This window comes from Hypanus sabinus, chromosome 12 (genome assembly GCF_030144855.1).
Source record: "Hypanus sabinus isolate sHypSab1 chromosome 12, sHypSab1.hap1, whole genome shotgun sequence".
Classification (NCBI taxonomy): Eukaryota; Metazoa; Chordata; class Chondrichthyes; order Myliobatiformes; family Dasyatidae; genus Hypanus; species Hypanus sabinus.
In genome coordinates this window covers 103,368,617-103,387,926 of record NC_082717.1, presented here as the reverse complement: position 1 = coordinate 103,387,926, position 19,310 = coordinate 103,368,617, and the positions used below count along the sequence as shown (strand labels likewise).

At 44.4% G+C, this 19,310-nt stretch overlaps 1 protein-coding gene across 5 annotated transcripts in view; it reads left to right on the top strand.

Moving 5' to 3' along the window:
* The first annotated feature begins 4,300 nt into the window (after nt 1–4,300).
* The window catches only part of pgm3 (phosphoglucomutase 3), a 50,845-nt gene continuing 35,835 nt past the window's right edge, over nt 4,301–19,310 (top strand). Inside the window, exons 1-3 of one of the 5 annotated variants that reach the window (XM_059986605.1) lie at nt 4,301–4,392; nt 8,877–9,085; nt 12,355–12,539. In XM_059986605.1, the coding sequence (XP_059842588.1) occupies nt 8,879–9,085; nt 12,355–12,539 (392 nt within the window). In that variant the 5' untranslated portion in view covers nt 4,301–4,392; nt 8,877–8,878. Of the gene's footprint in view, nt 4,685–8,876; nt 9,086–12,354; nt 12,540–19,310 lie in introns of all 5 variants that reach the window. The other 4 variants (XM_059986604.1, XM_059986606.1, XM_059986603.1 and 1 more) reach the window with 4 other exon arrangements.

The window sequence follows — 19,310 nt, the reverse complement described above, 5'->3', positions numbered from 1 at the left end:
AGCTACAATTAGACTTGTTATTTTCTAGTGGGATTTTACCATAAAGGGGAACTGCAGACAGAGAGGGTTAAGCTAATCATTCATCAGCAGATGATGGCATGTGGACCATTATGCTAGAGTCTTTATAATGGAGATCTGATCAGTTGCCAGCAGCTGTGCCAAATGAATCTTTGGCATATTGTATTACCACATACTAGTAACCTCATGCAGTCTCTAGCGATCTCAAATGTTGTACCAAACTATTTAAAATAGTAATTAAGTGCTTAACTAACCAATTGTGCCAACAAATCGTTCATATCTGTCCATTCTCTGAACATTCATGAGCATGTAGGAGAGCGTCTTAAATGCCTCCATCCTACCTGCCTCCACTAACACCCCCTTGCAACACGTTCCAGGTAGCCACCACTTGCTGTGTAAAACACTTATCCCACACATCTCACTTGAATTTACCCCCCCTTACATTAAATACATGCCCTCTATTATTACATATTTCAACTTCAGGATAAAAGATATCAATCATCTATGCCTCATATAATCTGTGACCAAGATGGCAGCACAACGCAGTTTGTAGCAGCCACTCCGGAGCTGATATCTGTTATTTGTTAAGCGGGGTGCCGTGCACGATCCTAATCTGATGAAAAACGTTGCTGCTGCTGTTGTGAGGTCTGGGTCTCTGCTGAGAAGAACAGGCCCCCAGTCCTCGGGGTCACGTTGCCGGGGGCGTCGTAGTGCGCTCGGCAGAGGATGGTGCTCAGAGAGGCTGCGCCGGAGGCTTGGAGATTCACTGTGGTCGGGGTGCTTTCACTGTGTGCTGCGTCTGCGAGGCTGAGTCTGGCGCCGTGGAAGTCCATAGCGGGGGTATTCCCTTCTGCCGCCTGTGTGGGATGACGAGTCTGTTGAGACCCTGATGACCTGTGGAAACTGTGTGGTGTTTTCTTTCGAACTTATAGTCTTTTAACATCTTTGGACTATTTTTACTGTGCCCATGGTCTGTTTTTTATTAATTGTCTACACTGTTGTAACTATATGTTACTATAACTATATGTAACTATGTGGTCTTGTAGGTTTAGTTTTTGGTTTGTTGGGTGATAGGTTGGTCTCTTGACTTGGTGTGTCTGGGTAGTCTTGTTTTGTCTGGTGGGTTTGGAGCTCCTTTCCAGGGAACGTGCTAAGATGGTAGCGTGATATTAATATGCAGCAGCCTCTCCGGACTCTGCATTTGGGGATTACCAAACGTTATCTGGATTTTCTGGTGTAGTCTGTTTTGTCGTGACCTTTTGTGATATCATTCTGGAGAACATTGTCTCATTTTTTAACTGCATTGCATTTGTGGTTTCTAAATGACAATAAATTGAAACTGAACTGAACTTGTAAGTTTCTATCAGGCCACCTCTCAGCCCGCGCCTCTCCAGAGAAAATAAACCAAATTTGTCCAACCCATCCCTATAGCGCATGCCTAATCCAGGCAGCATCCTGGTAAACATCTTCTGCACTGACCCTAAAGCCCCCACATCCTTCCTAAAGTGGGGTGAGCACAACTGAATGCAATACTCCAGATGTAACCTAGGTGGTGTTTTATAAAGCTGTGCAGGATATCGAGTGGTCACTTTTCAGAGCAAGGGTTGTGGTCCTGGGGTCCATGGCATAACATGTTTTGCTTAATGTTTTGGCATAAAAAAAGGTTGGGATCCCCTATTTTAGACGTTTATTAAAAATTAGGACAATGGGCAAAGAAGCGGCCGATGTAATAGTGTCAGGAAATGTATTATCGTCCACTTGGGTAGAAGGAACAAAAGTGTAGTCTATTTCCTAAACAGGCAGAAACTTCAAAATTCCAAAGAGCAAAGGGACTTGGGAGTCCTCATGCAGGATTTCCTGAAGATTAACTTGCAGGTTGAGTCGTTGATGAGAAAGGCAAATGCAATGTTCACATTCATTTCGAGGCGGCTAATATATAAAAGCAAGGATGTAATGTTGAGGTTTTCTGATGCACTGGTGAGGCTTCACTTGGAGTATTGTGAACAATTTTGAGCCCTTTATCTAAGAAAGTCTGTGTTAACATTTGGAGAGGGTTCAGAGGAGGTTCACCAGAATGATTCTGGGAATGAAAGCCTTATTATATGAGGAGCATTTGGAAGATGAATCTGTGGAATTCATTGCCACTGGTGGCTGTGGATGCCAGGTTACTGGGGTATTTAAGGCGGAGATTGATAGATTCTTGATTAATCAAGGTGTGCAAGGTTATAGGGAGAAGGCAGGAGTATGGTGTTGGGAGGAAAAATGGATCAGCCATAGTGAAATGGCAGAACAGACCTGATAGGCCGACTGGTGTAACTCTGCTCCTATGTTTTGTGGTTTTATGGAACAAAGGGGCTTTGTTCTGGTTGGCTGCTGGTGACAAGTAGTTCGGTGTTGGGACTGTTTCCTTTAAACTTTATATGTCAGTGATACAGAAAATGGAATTGATGGCCTTGCGGACGATACAAAGATAGGTGCAGTGGCAGGTAGCATTGTGGAAGCAGGGAGTCTGCAGAAGGACTTGGACAGATTAGGAGAACAGATAAAACAAGTGATCAATGGAATCTAGTGTAGGTAAGTGTACGGTCATGCACTTTGGTCGAATTAATAAAGGGGTATATTTTTTCTAAACAGGGAGAAAAATTAAACATCAAATATGCAAAGGGATTTGGGAGAGCTCATTCAAGATTCATACGCTTTTGACACAAAGGCCAATAAACCATTTGCTTTCTTATCTGTCATTTATACTGTACCTGCATGGCTTTCAATGATTTGTAATATCAACACCTGGGTCCTTTTGAACATCAACATTTCACAGTTTCTCACACTTAAATAATACTCTGCATTTTTGTTCATAAGTAAGGTAGATAACTTCACATTGCTGTGATAAAAAGTGAAAACACAGTAATTACTTTTAAGATTGAATCCCTTCCCACAAATGTGGCCGGATCTGCTTTACATTTCAAGTACCTGTGGTTTTATTCATTTTAAAATCAAAGAGTCACAGTTATACAGCATGGAAATAGGTCTTCGGCCCAACTAACCTGTGAGGACCTAGTTGCTTCGCTGAGCTTGTCCCATTTCTCTGCATTTAACCCATATCCATCTAAACCTTTCCTGTCCAAGTGCCTGCCCAAATGCCTTTTCATTTGTAACTGTACCCACCTCTCTTACTTCCTTTAGCAGCTTGCTCCATACCACCCTCAAGACGTACAAAAAAGCTGGATGAACTCAGCAGGTCGGGCAGCATCCGGGATGCTACCTGACCTGCTGAGTTCATCCAGCTTGTTTGTACGTCTTGATTTGACCACAGCATCTGCAGTGTACTTTGTGTTTTCATACCACCCTCTGTGTGAGAAAATTGCCCTTTTAAATCCTTCGCCTCCCACCTTAAACCTAGTTTTATCTCATTTATCACATTATCCTCCATCTGTCACTTAGCTTATTTATATCCACTTCAGGCTTCTCTGCATCCTTTAACAGTTCTCTTAATTCCAATTCACATCATGTCATCTGCATGTTTCTCGGTGCCATATTTGGTCTCCTCAGCTAAATTGTTGATACTGGAATTTAAAAAAAATCTTTTTCATTTCATGGAAACAGAAAAGACTGCATATGTTAGGATCCAGAACAAACTATAAACTGCTTGAAGAACTGAGCAGGTGCAAGCGGGCGGCATCTGTGGTGGAAATGGAAATGTCTTGATGCGGTATGTCTGTCTAGGTACCATATCCGATGTGGGCGTTGGTGACCATGGTTTTCCATACAGATCTATCCCTCGTTCTTTGGATGACTTCCATTTCCTCGATGTGCAGCCACCTGGCTGGACTTTTGACGTATCTCGACCTGAAACATCAACCACACCCTTGCCTCCACAAATGCTGCCCGACCTGCTGAGCACTTCTAATTCCTGTATTTTGCTTTCATTTCCTCTTAGTACGACTATGAGTGGTCACTTTATTTTTCCTTCAGAACGTCGGGCGCGTTTTAACCCGCACTGATTCACAGAACTGGCATTCCATTCAGGAGCAGGACCTAGCCCCCGCCTCAGGCTCTCTCCCACATCAACCTGCCTGGAGAAACATGAGGGACTGGTCACCTCACAACAGAGCAGAATTAATGGGAAAGGATGCAAAGGACGTCTCTGCAGAACCCGCGCTGGTTCTCGGCGTTGGCAGGCCCGGCAGGCCCGGCAGGCCCGGCAGGCCCGGCAGGCCCCCGCCTCGCACCGACAGCCGCCCTGGAGACGACGCGCATGCGCCGGACTGTGGCGCGAGAGAGCGACGTGGCGGCGCGGCTGCTGCTCGCGGATTGGTTGCTTGCACGGCGGCGGTTATGCGCAGGCGTCGTGCAGACTGGAACCGGCAGCGGCAGGTAACGCGGGTGTCAGGTGCGGAGTCAGTGGTGAAATAAATGATGTGATCCCGCATTGAGTCCGGAGCCGTGGCGACAGGGACTGTGAGCACGGAGTCCGGGTCTGTAGACACATGGGGTTGAGAACCCGGAGCGAGTCTGTAACTGTAGAGACGGGAGCTGAGATCCCGGAGTGAGTCCGGACCTGTGTGGAAAGGGACTTAACACCCGGAGCGAGTCTGGAACTGTGGAGACAGGAACTGAGATCCCGGAGTGAGTTCGGAACTGTGGAGACGGGAGCGGAGATACCGGAGTGAGTCTGTAACTGTAGAGACAGGAGCTGAGATCCCGGAGTGAGTCCGGACCTGTGTGGAAAGGGACTTAACACCCGGAGCGAGTCTGGAACTGTGGAGACGGGAGCTGAGATCCCGGAGTCTGGAACTGTAGAGACAGGAGCTGAGATCCCGGAGTGAGTCTGGAACCGTAGAGACGGGAGCTGAGATCCCGGAGTGAGTCTGGAACTGTAGAGACAGGAGCTGAGATCCCAGAGTGAGTCTGGAACTGTAGAGACAGGAGCTGAGATCCCGGAGTGAGTCTGGAACTGTAGAGACAGGAGCCGAGATCCCGGAGTGAGTCTGGAACTGTAGAGGCAGGAGCGGAGATCCCGGAGTGAGTCTGGAACTGTAGAGACGGGAGCTGTGATCCCTGAGTCTGGAACTGTAGAGACAGGAGCTGAGATCCCGGAGTGAGTCTGGAACTGTAGAGACAGGAGCTGAGATCCCAGAGTGAGTCTGGAACTGTAGAGACAGGAGCTGAGATCCCGGAGTGAGTCTGGAACTGTAGAGGCAGGAGCCGAGATCCCGGAGTGAGTCTGGAACTGTAGAGACAGGAGCTGAGATCCCGGAGTGAGTCTGGAACTGTAGAGACGGGAGCTGTGATCCCTGAGTCTGGAACTGTAGAGACAGGAGCTGAGATCCCGGAGTGAGTCTGGAACTGTGGAGAAGGGAACTGAGATCCCGGAGTCTGGAACTGTAGAGGCAGGAGCTGAGATCCCGGAGTGAGTCTGGAACCGTAGAGACAGGAGCTAAGATCCCGGAGTGAGTCTGGAACTGTGGAGATGGGAGCTGAGATCCCGGAGTGAGTCCAGACCTGTGTGGAAAGGGACTTACCACCCGGAGCGAGTCTGGATGTATGGGGGTGGGGGCTGTGACCCCGGAATGAGTCCGGATCTGTGTAAATGGCGGGGCTGTGAACCTGGAATGAGTCCAGAGGGATAGGGAGCTGTGAACCTTGACTGAACCCCAGTGAGGTGCGTATGCTCCACCCACTGTTGTGTGGAGGCTGGGCTGATGCTGCCATCTTCCAGTTGCGGGAAGAAGTGGTGGGGCATCCCAGTTTAGATCAGAGCGGCTGCACATGGTGTCTTCAAGCTGAATGGAGCTGTAGCACTGATATCTAAGGGCAAGTGTGGTGCTGTGCTGTGGGGTACTGGTCTGCAAGTGAAGTCGAAATCTAACTCCCCTACACCTAAACTTCTTGTTGTGAATGGTCTTACACCCATGAGTGCAGTGCAGCTGGTTCAGTTAGGAGATGGTACCATTGTAGAGAATCAAGACTCTTGGTTTGAGAGATTGGCAAGTTGTGGCTGTCCCCAAAATCCACAGATCGTGGAAATGTTTCATCGCTATATATAGAATTTATGATTCAATTGTCGTTTCTTGCTTCTGAGAAAGAATGTCAATACCTGCTCCATTTATTGTATGTTCATCAATATATAGTTTTAAAAGGCAGATTTAATCATACTGACTATGATTGGACAGTTTAATGATATTAATATGTTGAATTTGGTTCCTTGCATCTGAATACTTTTTGATTGGTTTAAATGTTATAATAAGTGTTTTTAGAGTAATGATTTCAGCTTGCTGTTTTACCTGCTTACCTGATTTACAGTTGTTCTGAAATAATTTCTCCAAGGATTTGGTAACATTGTGGAAAAAGATGACTGCAGAGATTGGATTCTGCAAAAGGTCACTCAGTGTTCTTGGAAGAAATGGAATGGTCTTCAGCACTGTGATTTGCTGGGATGAAGAGAGATTAAGTGGACCTGATCTCACTAGAGTTTAGAATAATGATGATCTTGACAGGGGGAGATGCTGGAATGATGTATCGCCTGTGTTTGGAATAAAGGATCACAATCTCAAAATAGGGGTTCAGCAATTCAAAACAGAGATGAGAAGATTCTAGATGATAAATAAGTTCAGGCACCATGGCCGCATAGCAGTTAACATGAAGCAATTATAGTTCAGGGTGTTCTGAGTTCAATTCTGACATCTGTAAGGAGTCTGTACACCCTCCACGTGGACAGTGTGAGATTCCCCTGGCTCCTCCAGTTTCCTCCCACATGCTTGCTTCAAGTATATAAAAAAATGAAAATGGGAGATGAGAATGGATAATAGGACCAGTAGGGAATGAGACAGGAGAAATAATAATGGGCGACAAGGAGGTGGCAGATGAACTAAGTGAATATTTTGTATCAGTCTTCACTGTGGCAATCACCAGCAGTGTGCCAGGTGTTGAAGAGTGTTAGGGAAGAGAAGTGAGTGCAGTTACTGTAACAAGGGAGAAGGTGCTCAAGAAGCTGAAAGACCTACAGGTGCATTAGTCACATAGACCAGAAGAATTTCACTCTAGGGTTCTAAAAGAGGTAGCAGTACAGATTATCTTTCAAGATTCATTGGACTCTGGCATAGTTCCAGAGGGCCAGAAAATTGCAATTGTCACTTTCCTCTTTAAGAAAGGAGGGAGGCAGTAGAAAGGAAATTATAGAGACCAGTTAGCCTGACCTCAGTAGTTGGGAAGATGTTGGAGTCAATTGTTAAGCATGAGGTGATGGAGTACTCGGTGACACAGGACAAGATAGGACAAAGGCAGCATGGTTTCCTGAAAGGAAGATCTTGTCTAATGAATCTGTTAGAATTCTTTGAAGCTATTACAGTAGGATAGATAAAGGGGATGCAGTGGATGTTTTATATTTGGATTTTCAGAAGGCCTTTGATAAGGTGCCACACATGAGACTATTTACCAAATTAAGAGCCCATGGTATTACAGGAAAGTAACTAGCATGGTTAGAGCATTGCCTCCTACCAATCAGCCAGCGAGTGGGAATAAAAGAATCCTTTTCTGGTTGGCTGCCAGTGACTAGTGGTGTTCCTCAGGGGTCAGTGTTGGGACCACTTATTATGCTTTATAATCAATGATTTAGATGATGGAATAGATGGCTTTTTTGCCAAGTTTGCAGATAATACGAAATTGATGGAGGGGCAGATAGAGTTGAGGAAACAGATAGGCTGGAGAAGGACTTAGACAGATTAGGAGAGTGGGAAAGAAAGTAGCAAACGAAATACAGTGTTGGAAAATGCATGGTCATGCACTTTAGTAGAAGAAATAAATGCGCAGACTATTTTCTAAATGGAGAAAAAATCCAAAAATTCTGAGATGCAAAGGCTTGTGCAGAACACCCTGAAGGTTAACTTGCAGGGTGAGTCACTGGTGAGGAAGGCAAATGCCACGTTAGCATTCATTTCGAGAGGTCTAGAATACAAGAGCAAGGATGTGATGCTGAGGCTTTATAAGGCACTGGTGAGGCCTCACCTTGAGTACTGCGAACAATTTTGAGCTCCTTATCTAAGAAAAGATGTTCTGGCATTGTAGAGGGTTCAGGGAAGATTCAGAAGGATGATTCTGGGAATGCAAAGGTTTTCATATGAGGAACATTCAATGTCTCTGGGCCAATACTTGATGCAATTTAGAATGATCAGCAGGGAATTCATGGAAACCTTTCAAATGTTGAAAGGCCTAGACAGAGTAGATGTGGAAAGGATGTTTCCCATGTTGGGGGAGTCTAGCGCAAGGGGGCACAGCCTCTGGACAGAGGGGTGTTCATTTAAAACAGAGATGTGTAGAAATTTCTTTAGCCAGAGTATAGTGAATTTGTTACCACAGGCAGCTGTGGGGGCCAGGTCGTTAGGTGTATTTAAGGCAGAGATTGATAGGTTCTTGACTGGCCAAGGCATCAAAGGTTGTGGGGAGAAATCCTGGGAGTGGGGCTGAGGAGGGGCGATAAAAGGTGATTGAATGGTGGAGAAGACTTGATGGGCCAAATGGCCTAATTTTGCTTCTATGTCTAATAATCTTATGGATGGTAGGGGAGGCAGATACAATGGAGGTGTTTGAGGCTCTTGTATAAGAAAATGTATATGTCGAGATATGGATATTGTGCAGGCAGAAGTGATTATTTAGGCATTTAATGCTAGTTCATTTAGCGTGGCACACTATGTGGACTGAAAGTCTTGTTCCTGTGTTGTAGCCAAATGGTTCTGGAAAAAACATACGGATTTTTACTTAAGAGCTTGAAGTTGAACCAAGCAAGGATTTATTGCAGACTCATGACCATGTCCTATTTCTGTAATTTTTTTTAATCTGGTGTTTTATTTCCTCTGATGCAGTAATGGCCTGTTTTGAAGAAATAGCGAAGCTGTCCTCCCAGCATCCTAAACCTGTCGGTCTGGTTCTTGAATATGGTACTGCAGGATTCAGAGCAAAGGCAGAACAACTCGATCACGTCATGTACCGCATGGGCCTTCTGGCGGCACTGAGGTCAAAGAAAACTACACGCACCATTGGAGTGATGGTCACAGCCTCCCATAATCCAGAGGTAATGTTCAACAGTCAGTGTGTGGCTTTGGAACAGGGGTTCCCAACCTTTTTTATGCCATGGATCCCTACCATTAACTGAGCAGTTGGGAACCCCCGGTTTCATCGTTCTAACTTTAATTTTATCTGAAGCAGTCCCAGTAAAGTGAAGACTGCAATGTATTTAAATATGTAAGTAAGTCATTGGACAGGTGTTGGAAAGTTAAAATACAAACAGAATAGACAGGAGTTGCTCAGCAGGTCAGGTATTACCTGTGCAGAAATACAGTTAACAGTTCAGTGTTGATGGCCAAAGACCATTGAACTGACATATCAAATCCGTTTCTCAGAGCAGTAAAGACCATAAGCTACATGAGTAGAATTAGGCCTTTGGGCCCATTGAGTCTGCTCTGCCATTTCATCATGGCTGATCCATTTTCGCTCTCAGCCTCTCCTGCTCTTCCATCTTATAAAATGTGATCTTTTACTTAGGTGTCGCTTTCCTACTCGAACCCTTTGTCTCCTAATCCCTTGATGTTCAGAAATCTGTGATCTTCTGCCTTGCATAGAATCAGCAACTGAGTCTCCATGTTTTTCCTGGTTAGAGAAAACATCCTTGGGTGAAGAAACTTCTTATCTCACTCCTGAATGCTGACCTCTTCTTTTGATTCTCAGCTGGATCAATATGGTTTACAAGGCTCTGGGAGCTGGTCAAAGATTGACTATTCTGTGTGAAGTAGCTACTTTGCATCAACTTGGAAGCAAAAATTAGTCTGAATTTCCATGGGTGTGAAGTTTAATACCTTTTGCACTAAGATACCATCCAGATTAAGCAGCTGGCTTATACTGCAGCTCACTTTAGACATTCATCCCTTTCATTACTAACAGTTAAAAAGACAGGGCTTCCACATTTGTAGTCTGGGGGTTACTGCTTGTGCCATGTGCTAGTAAGGTGAGAACTCTATGTGTGGCCTGTGTCGGTTGTGGTCGACCATGTGTACTGCACCTCTGGTAGCCTCTGGTTTGTCAAGCAGTGTCGACTGTGGCTATTGAGGCGATCCTGGAACGGTAGGATCTGCCACAGTTGCTGCATGTGTAGGGCGTCGTAGAATTGCTGCCCACTGTGCTCTTCATTTAGCTCTCCGCTCCTCAAACTGACTCAGGGCTCTAAGTTCATTCAGCCCTTCTCTTCAGTACCTGTGGGAGACAGCCAAATGCTCATGCAGAGAGCTGCATTTGTGGAATACTGATGACCAGATGTGGAATACTGTGTACTCTACTGACCTCCTTATTTAAGAAAGTATGTTCATGTATTGGGAAAAATTTACTATGGATTGTCGTATGAAGAAAATTGGACAGGCTGTGTTGTATCTGCGGTGAGGGAGAACTTGATTGAAACATCAAATCCCAAGGGATCTCATCAGGGTGAATGCGGTGAGAATATTTCCTTGGATGAGTCTCGAACAAAAGGAGGGGGTCAGTATTTTAAAAAATAAAGGGTTAGCCATTTAAGACAAATGAGGTGATTGTTTTTGCTTCTTGAAGGTTCATGAATCTTTGAAACTCTGTTCTCCAGAGCTAAGGAAGTGGAGTCTTTGAATATTTTTAAGGATTAGATCGATGGGCAAAAAAGGAAAAGATAGATGGGAATGTGGCATTGAGGTTCAGCCAGGAAGATGATTTAGTGTGGGACTGACAGGAGAACACAGGGTTTGATGCCAGACTCAGTAGATGTCTTTGCAAAATGCAAGAGAACATATATATTTAGGCATGTATTTGAGACTGGATGACCAAGGACACTGTAATTAACCCACAATCTACAGACTCAGTCAATTGTTAGTGTGAAAAGTACTGAAAACTCGGTGGCTGGTAAGCACAAAGGCCCAATAACCTTGCTGTGTAACATGCTGGGTAAGGGTTCACTGATAAGATAATGGTGTCTCTGTAGCAGCAATGTTTGGGTTATGACTAGAGATAATGGGGTTTGGAATGCTCTTGTTCTTTCTTGTGAGTCTGAAAGAGAGATTTTCATGGTTTTTTGCTGGGGAGAGATGAGGAGAGAAGACACGAATGGAAGGTGTGGTAGACCACTGGACAGAGTGGACTTGTAGCGAGGGTCCGAAGGGCAGGGATGATCGGAGGAGGTTGATGGTGGACAATTGGCTTATCTATGAACTCCAACATTGTGCAATAGACTGTTTCATAAGATTGGGCCCTTTTTCTTTTTTTCCATTTTCTTTACTAACCATATAGTCAAAGTAAGAATTATAAAGCGTAATCAGCGAAACTTTACTGCATGTTACACAGCAGTGAAACCCTACAGCATGTTACATTATTTTATAGAAATGTATATCGGCCTAAGAGCACAAAAATCAGGAGTCAGAAATTTGGCTACTTGTGCACAATCCATCATTCAGTATCACAATCTCTATTTGGCTTCTGCTCTGTTTTCTCTTTGTTTCTCTTAACATCCAACAATGTGTAATGCCCTGGTTCACATCTTTACTGTTATGCTGTAGATATTTCATTTAGCAGTTCTGTAAGAGCTGTTCTGCTTTCAGCCTGTTTGGGTTATTGTTGAAGATAAGGGCTGATATGAAATGTGTGACATCCAATTAGCAGATTTTCTTGATAAGGGACAATAAGGTTAGGTTTGGGATTTTTTTGTTTGGGGGGAGATGGAGAGAGAAGACACTGGGGACAACCGGTCATAGCATACAATCCGGTAGGAGACCTGTTTGTTCAAGATGGATTGCGAGCGACGTTCTGAAGGTGGTGTGTGCTTTCACGTTGACTTGGGGCCCAGCGCGTGAGTGACAGAGAAGTTCAAGATGAGCTCCCACTTGTGCACATTTGACTGTTTAATTAGAATGGGCCCTTTTTGTTATTCTTTACTACAACTTAACAACTCACATCTGCTTGGCTTTGTATCTTTAGAGTCGTACAGCATGAAAGTGGGCCTCAAGTCCATCTGGTCTTTGCTAATCCCAGTTCTCATCTGAGCTAGTCCTAATTGCCCACATTCAACCCATATCCCTGTAAGCTTTTTTTGCCCATGTACTTGTCCAAGTATCTCAGTTACATTCTCAGCATATTGGTCTCATTAACTCATTATTGATTTTAATGAATGGCAGAGTAGGCTCTATGGGCAACGTGGCCTACTCCTGCTCCTGTGTCTTGTGTTCTTATGTTCTTACTAGCAGGAAGTTGGGAAGAAACAGAATTATTAGTCAACATCTCTACAACATGTAAAGTCTCAATTTCTTGCCATTTTAAATGATTCCATTACAGGAAGACAATGGGGTGAAATTGGTTGATCCACTAGGAGAGATGCTTGTATCAGCCTGGGAAGCCCATGCCACTCAGTTAGCAAATGCAGAAGACCAGGATCTAAAATCTGCTTTGACCAATATTGTTGAGAAGGAATCTATAAATCTGCAGGAAGAGGCTCGGATATTTCTTGGCAGAGACACACGGTAGGTGTTATAGTTTTGTGATTACAGATATAGCTGAAGTTGGAGAACATTTAATTTATTTCTCTGTATGAGGGAGTGTAAAAGACTCAAAGTGAGGAATAAACCATCATTCCATTGTTCTTCATTGTGGTAATGTTTGTGGCAATCATTTACATCTCACTTGTGTAGCAAGAAGAGTACTTGAAACTAACTATCCTGAACTTTGCTTTACTTCTGTGGGGTAGTAGCTCCTCATCATCTTGAAGATTTTCCTAAATTAATATCTAGATAATTAATTCATAGTCAATGAGTAAAAGTGTTTTTGAAGTTCAAAGCATCAAATTTGGTATAAGAGGCTTGGGCTTCTGTGAAGCTGTGTTCCCCGCCCTCGTATAAGCTCCTAACATTTGACATACCTACAGTACTGTGTAAAAGTCTGAGGCATTTATATATAGCTAGGGTGTCTAAGACTTTCGTGCAGTACTGTAGTAATTCTATGTATTGCACTATACTGTTGCTGCCAAAAACATTCAATAGACAATAGACAATAGGTGCAGAAGTAGACCATTTGGCCCCTCGAGTCTTCACCGCCATTCTGAGATCATGGCTGATCACTCACTATCAATACCCAGTCCCTGCCTTGTCCCCATATCCCTTGATTCCCCTATCCATCAGATATCTATCTAGCTCCTTCTTGAAAGCATCCAGAGAATTGGCCTCCACCGTCTTCCGAGGCAGTGCATTCCACACCTCCACAACTCTCTGGGAGAAGAAGCTCTTCCTCAACTCTGTTTTAAATAACTGACCTCTTATTCTCAATCCATGCCCTCTGGTACTGGACTCTCCCAACATCTGGAACATATTTCCTGCCTCAATCCTATCAAATCCTTTAATTATCTTAAACGTTTCAATCAGATCTCCTCTCAATCTCCTCAATTCCAGCGTGTACAAGTCCAATCTCTCCAATCTCTCTGCGTAAGAAAGCCCTGCCATCCCAGGAATCAACCTAGTGAATCTACGCTGCACTTCCTCAATTGCCAGAATGTCCTTCCTTAAACCTGGAGACCAAAACTGTACACAATATTCCAGGTGTGGTCTCACCAGGCCCTGTATAAATGCAAAAGGACATCCTTGCTCTTGTACTCAATTCCCCTTGTATCAAAGGCCAACATTCCATTTGCCCTCTTCACTGCCTGTTGCACTTGCTCATTCACCTTCATTGACTGGTGAACTAGGACTCCTAGGTCTCTTTGCATTTCTCCCTAACCTAACTCTACACTGTTCAGACAATACTCTGCCCTCTTGTTCCTGCTTCCAAAGTGAATAACTTCACATTTATTCACATTGAATGACATCTGCCAAGTATCTGCCCACTCACCCAGCCTATCCAAGTCTCCCTGTATTCTCCTAATGTCCTCTTCGCATGTCACACTGCCACCCAGTTTAGTATCGTCAGCAAACTTGCTGATATAATTTTCAATGCCCTCATCTAAATCGTTGACATAAATCGTAAAGAGCTGTGGTCCCAATACAGAGCCCTGTGGTATCCCACTAGTCACCTCCAGCCATTCCAAGAAACACCCATTCACTGCTACCCTTTGCTTTCTATCTGCCAACCAGTTTTCTATCCATGTTGAAACCCTGCCCCCAATGCCATGAGCTCTGATTTTACTCACCAATCTCCGATGTGGCACCTTATTGAATGCCTTCTGAAAATCTAGGTACACAACATCCACTAGCTTACCCTCGTCTAACATCCTTGTTACACCCTCAAAAAACTCCAACAGATTAGTCAAGCATGATTTGCCCTTGGTAAATCCATGCTGGCTCAGCCTAATCCTATTTCTGCCATCAAGATGTGCCACTATTTTGTCCTTAATAATGGACTCAAGCATCTTCCCCACGACTGACGTTAGGCTAACAGGGCGATAGTTCTCCGTTTTCTCCTTCCCTCCCTTCTTGAAAAGTGGGATAACATTAGCCACTCTCCAATCTTCAGGAACTGATCCTGAATCTAAGGAACATTGGAAAATGATTACCAATGCATCCGCAATTTCCTGAGCCACCTCTTTTAGAACCCTCGGATGCAGACCATCTGGACCCGGGGATTTATTAGCCTTCAGTCCTACCAGTCTACTCATCACAGTTTCTTTCCTAATGTCAATCTGTCTCAATTCCTCTGATATCTTATGACCCTGGCCCATCCATACATCTGGGAGATTGCTTGTGTCTTCCCTGGTGAAGACAGATCTAAAGTACGCATTAAATTCTGTTGCCATTTCCCTGTTTCCCATAACAATTTCTCCCAATTCATTCTTCAAGGGGCCAACATTGTTCTTAACTATCTTCTTTCTCTTCACATAGCTAAAAAAGCTTTTGCTATCCCCTTTTATATTCCTGGCTAGACTGAGCCCATACTTGATTTTTTTTCTCCATATTGCTTTTTTAGTTAAGATCTGCTGTTCCTTAAAACTTTCCCAATCATCTGTATTCCCACTCATCTTAGCCCTGTCATACTTCTTTTTCTTTAATGCTATACAATCTCTGACTACCTTTGTCAACCACTGTGGCCCCTTCCCCCTCATTGGAATGAACTGCTTTTGCATCTTTTGTATTATCCCCAAGAATATCTGCCACTGCTGATCCACTGTCTTTCCTGTCAGGGCATCCGCCCATTTAACTTTGGCCAGCTCTTCCCTCATGGCTCCGTAGTCTCCTTTATTTAATTGCAACACTGACACCTCTGATCTGCCCTTATCCCTCTCAAATTGTAGATAAAAACTATCATGTTATGATCACTACTTCCTAATGGTTCCTTTACTTCAAGATCACTTATCAATTCCTGTTCATTACACATCACCAAGTCCAATATAGCCTCGTTCCTGGTTGGCTCAAGCACAAGCTGTTCCAAAAATACATCCCTTAGACACTCCACAAACTCCCTATCCTGGGGTCCAGCACCTACCTGATTCTCCCAGTTCACTTGCATGTTGAAATCTCCCATAACGACTGCATTACCTTTAGCACATGCCAATGTTAACTCCCTAATCAACTTGTACCCAATATCCACGCTACGTTTTGGGGGCCTGTAGACAACACCCATTAGGGTCTTTTTACCCTTACTGTTCCTCAGCTCAATCCACACAGACTCTACTTCCCCTGTTCCCAAGTCACCTCTTGCTAAGGACTGAATCTCATTCCTCACCAACAGGGCCACCTTCTTCCCATATTTCTGTCTCTACGATAGCACGTATACCCTGGTACACTCAATTCCCAGGCCTGATCCCCTTGCAGCCATGTCTCCGTTATTCCAATAATATCGTAGTTCCCCATTTTCATCTGAGCTTCAAGCTCATCTGTCTTATTTCTGACACTACGCGCATTCAAGTATAGAATTCTGAGCCCATTCCTCCTCTCTTTGCTTAAAACACTGTCTACTGTACCTAACCCAGCTCCTTGAACTTCCATCGGGCTAATTGCACCCTGAATTTTGATGACCTTCTCAAGATCACCCAAACCTTCTACACATTTAACCCCATGCTCCTTCTGACCAACCCTCTGGATCTGGATCCCTGCCCCCTGCACATCTAGTTTAAACCCCCCCGATCAGCACTGGCAAACACTCCTGCAAGAATGTTAGTACCCCTCCGGTTCAGATGTAGACCGTCCCTTCGAAACAGATCCCAGTGTCCCTGGAACAAAGACCAATTATCCAAAAACCTGAACCCTTCCTTCCTGCACCATGCTCTCAGCCTCGTATTGATGTGCATAATCATTCTATTCTTCGCCTTACTCGCACGTGGCACAGGTAGCAATCCCGAGATTGTCACCCTGGAGGTCCTGCCTTTCTGCTTCACTCCTAACTCCCTGAACTCTCTAATCAGGACCCCCTCACTCACCTTACCTACATCGTTGGTCCCTACATGGACCACTACATCTGGGTTCATGCCCTTGTTCTCAAGAATAGCCTGCACCCGATCTGAGATGTCCCGGACCCTGGCACCAGGGAGGCAACATACCATCTGAGACTCCCGCTGCCCCACAAAATCTCCTATCTGCCCCCCTGACTATAGAAACCCCTAAAACTATCGCTCTCTTCTATTCCCTCCTCCCCTTTCTAGTTGAGGGTTCAACCTCTGTGCCAGAGGCAGGACCACTACAACTCATTCCTGGTAGGTCATCCCCATCAACAGTATCCAGTACGGTATACTTATTGTTAATGGGAATGGCCGCGTGATGATAAACCAGATTCTGATATGGGTCTCTTTTGTGGATGGAGAGTGGGAAGGAGGCAGGGAGAGTGGAATTATTGTTGGGAAAAGGCGAGGGAGTGGGAAGCACCAGAGAGACATTCTGTGATGATCAATAAACTAATTGTTTAGAATCGAATGACCTTGCCTGGTGTCTCAGGGCTGGGTGTGTCTGCACCTGCACCACCTCAATGCTCTGGCGCTACTTCTTTGCCACCTGTCCCACACCCCTCACACGGCGCTCCACCCTTGCCATTCCCAACATCCTTGATTTACAAACTCGCTTTCTATCAACATTGACAAATGTAGAACTGTGCAGAAGTCTAGGGCACCCTGGCTATATCTATGTACAGGAGACTTTTACACAGTACTGTATAAGCAGGCAATTGTACTGCAAGGTATCTCAAAAGCACAAATATTTGGGATCTTGTCCTACTGTGGATATGTATTTTTCCTTGGGAGCAGTGCAGATGAAAAGTGGTTTGAATTGTGAAGGCAACAGACAATTGAGGCTTGGAGCCAGACGTTAGCATAGGCAATTGAGCCAACTTGTTCACCGTCCTGCATATGTAGTCAGAGAATTTCAAATGGTGGAAATCTGAACCAAAATCAAGGTGACTGATGAGTCTCATGTCAGTTGTAGGTGGAGAAAATTCTGAGGGGTATTTGGAAACTCATGGCCTAATTAGGGAAAGCCAGCATGGCTTTGTGCAGGACAAGCCATGTCTTACCAATTTGATTGAGTTTTTTGACAAGGTGACAAGTGCGGTTGACGGTAAAACAGTGGATGTTGTCTACGTGGATGTCTGGCAAAGGCTAATCCAGAAGATTAGGGTGCATGTGCCCTCGGCAAGTTGGCTGTTTGGATTCAGAACTGGCTTGCACAGAAAAGACAGGGTAGTGGTTGTAGGGACTTATTCAAGCCGGAGTGGTATTCCACAGGGACCTGTGCTGGGACCTCTGCTGTTTGTGATGTATATAAATGACCTGGATGAAAATGTAGTTAAATGAGTGAGTAAGTTTGCGGATGATACCAAGGTTGGTGGAGTTGTGAGTAGTGTAGAATACAGGCAAAGAATACAGCACAATATAGTGCAATTGCAGATATGGGCAGAAAAATGGCAGATGGAGTTTAACCCAGATAAGTTTGAGATGTTCCACCTTGGTAGGGCAAATGCAAGGAGACAGTACACTGTTAAGGGTGGGATCCATAGTGTTGCTGAGCAGAGGCAGATAATCACCCAGAGTGGAAATGTCAAATAAGCAGATGTGATAGCAATGTTTTAAGAGGCATTCAGACTGACACATGTACAGTCAAGGAATAGATAGACATGGCCTTGGTGCAGTCAAATGAGATTAGATTGGTATCATGGCAGGCATGGGCACAGTGTGCCAAAGAGCCTGATTTTGTGCTGTGCTGTATCTGACTGGCTGGGAGAAGCTGAAATTGTTTGCAAAATAGGAGGTGGAAAAGATAAAGTGGAGTAATTAATCCACAATCCCTAAACCTTAACCTGACCCCTAACTCAATCTCTGTCCCAAAAATCATCCCTATGAACTCAAAAATAAAACTAATACTGAGCGATGACCTCAACAGAGGCCTAGGCTCAGTGTCATCTTGATTGTCATGCTATCTACAGACCTACTAATTAGATCACCAGCCCGCACCTTCGTCCGGGTCGCAAGCCAAGTGACCAACTCACTGTGACTTAATCTTCCAGATAAGTTCACCATGAGGGACTTTGTCAAATGTTTTGTTTAACCCCGCTGAATTCAACGTTATAAAACAATAAAACATGAAAACTTCCAAGGGGGAGGGGGTGCCTTACCCTCAATAATCATCTTGATCATTGTAAGTATCGTCAATTATCTACCCATCTGCAACAGGTAGTCACAACAGCCCAATGCATCATCAGCACCAACGTACGCATCATCAAGGATATATATACAGAAAGGTGCTGCAAAAGGGCCAGTAACATTATGATGGATCCCATACACCCTGCTCATGGACTGTCCCACTCCCATCAGGGAGGAGGCTGCGTAACATCCACACCTGAACCACCAGACTCAGAAACAGTTACTTTCCCCAAGCTGCAAGGCTGATCAACACCTCTATCCACTAACTGACTCCTCCACACCTCCCATCGCCATTCCTTTATCACTTTCTGTCAGAGTCACCTTATGTATGGACACTCTTGTGCCTAGCGTCATCTTTAGGTCAAACAATCAGTCTACAGTATGTATATAAGCTATTGTATGGATTTATATTTATTGTGTTTTTATCTTGGTTTATGGTGTTTTATCAGATCTGGAGTAACAATTATTTCATCCTCCTTTACACTTGTGTTCTGGAAATGACATTAACCAATTAAATCTTTTGTTTCCTCAAGAAAAACTTAATCGAATTTGTGAGATGGGACCTTCCCCTGTACAAAACCATGCTGGCTATCCCTAAGAAATCCATGTTTTTCGAAATCTTAGTAAATTCTGTCTCCAAGTATCTTTTCCAGTAATTTACCTGCTACTGGTATAAAGCTTGCTA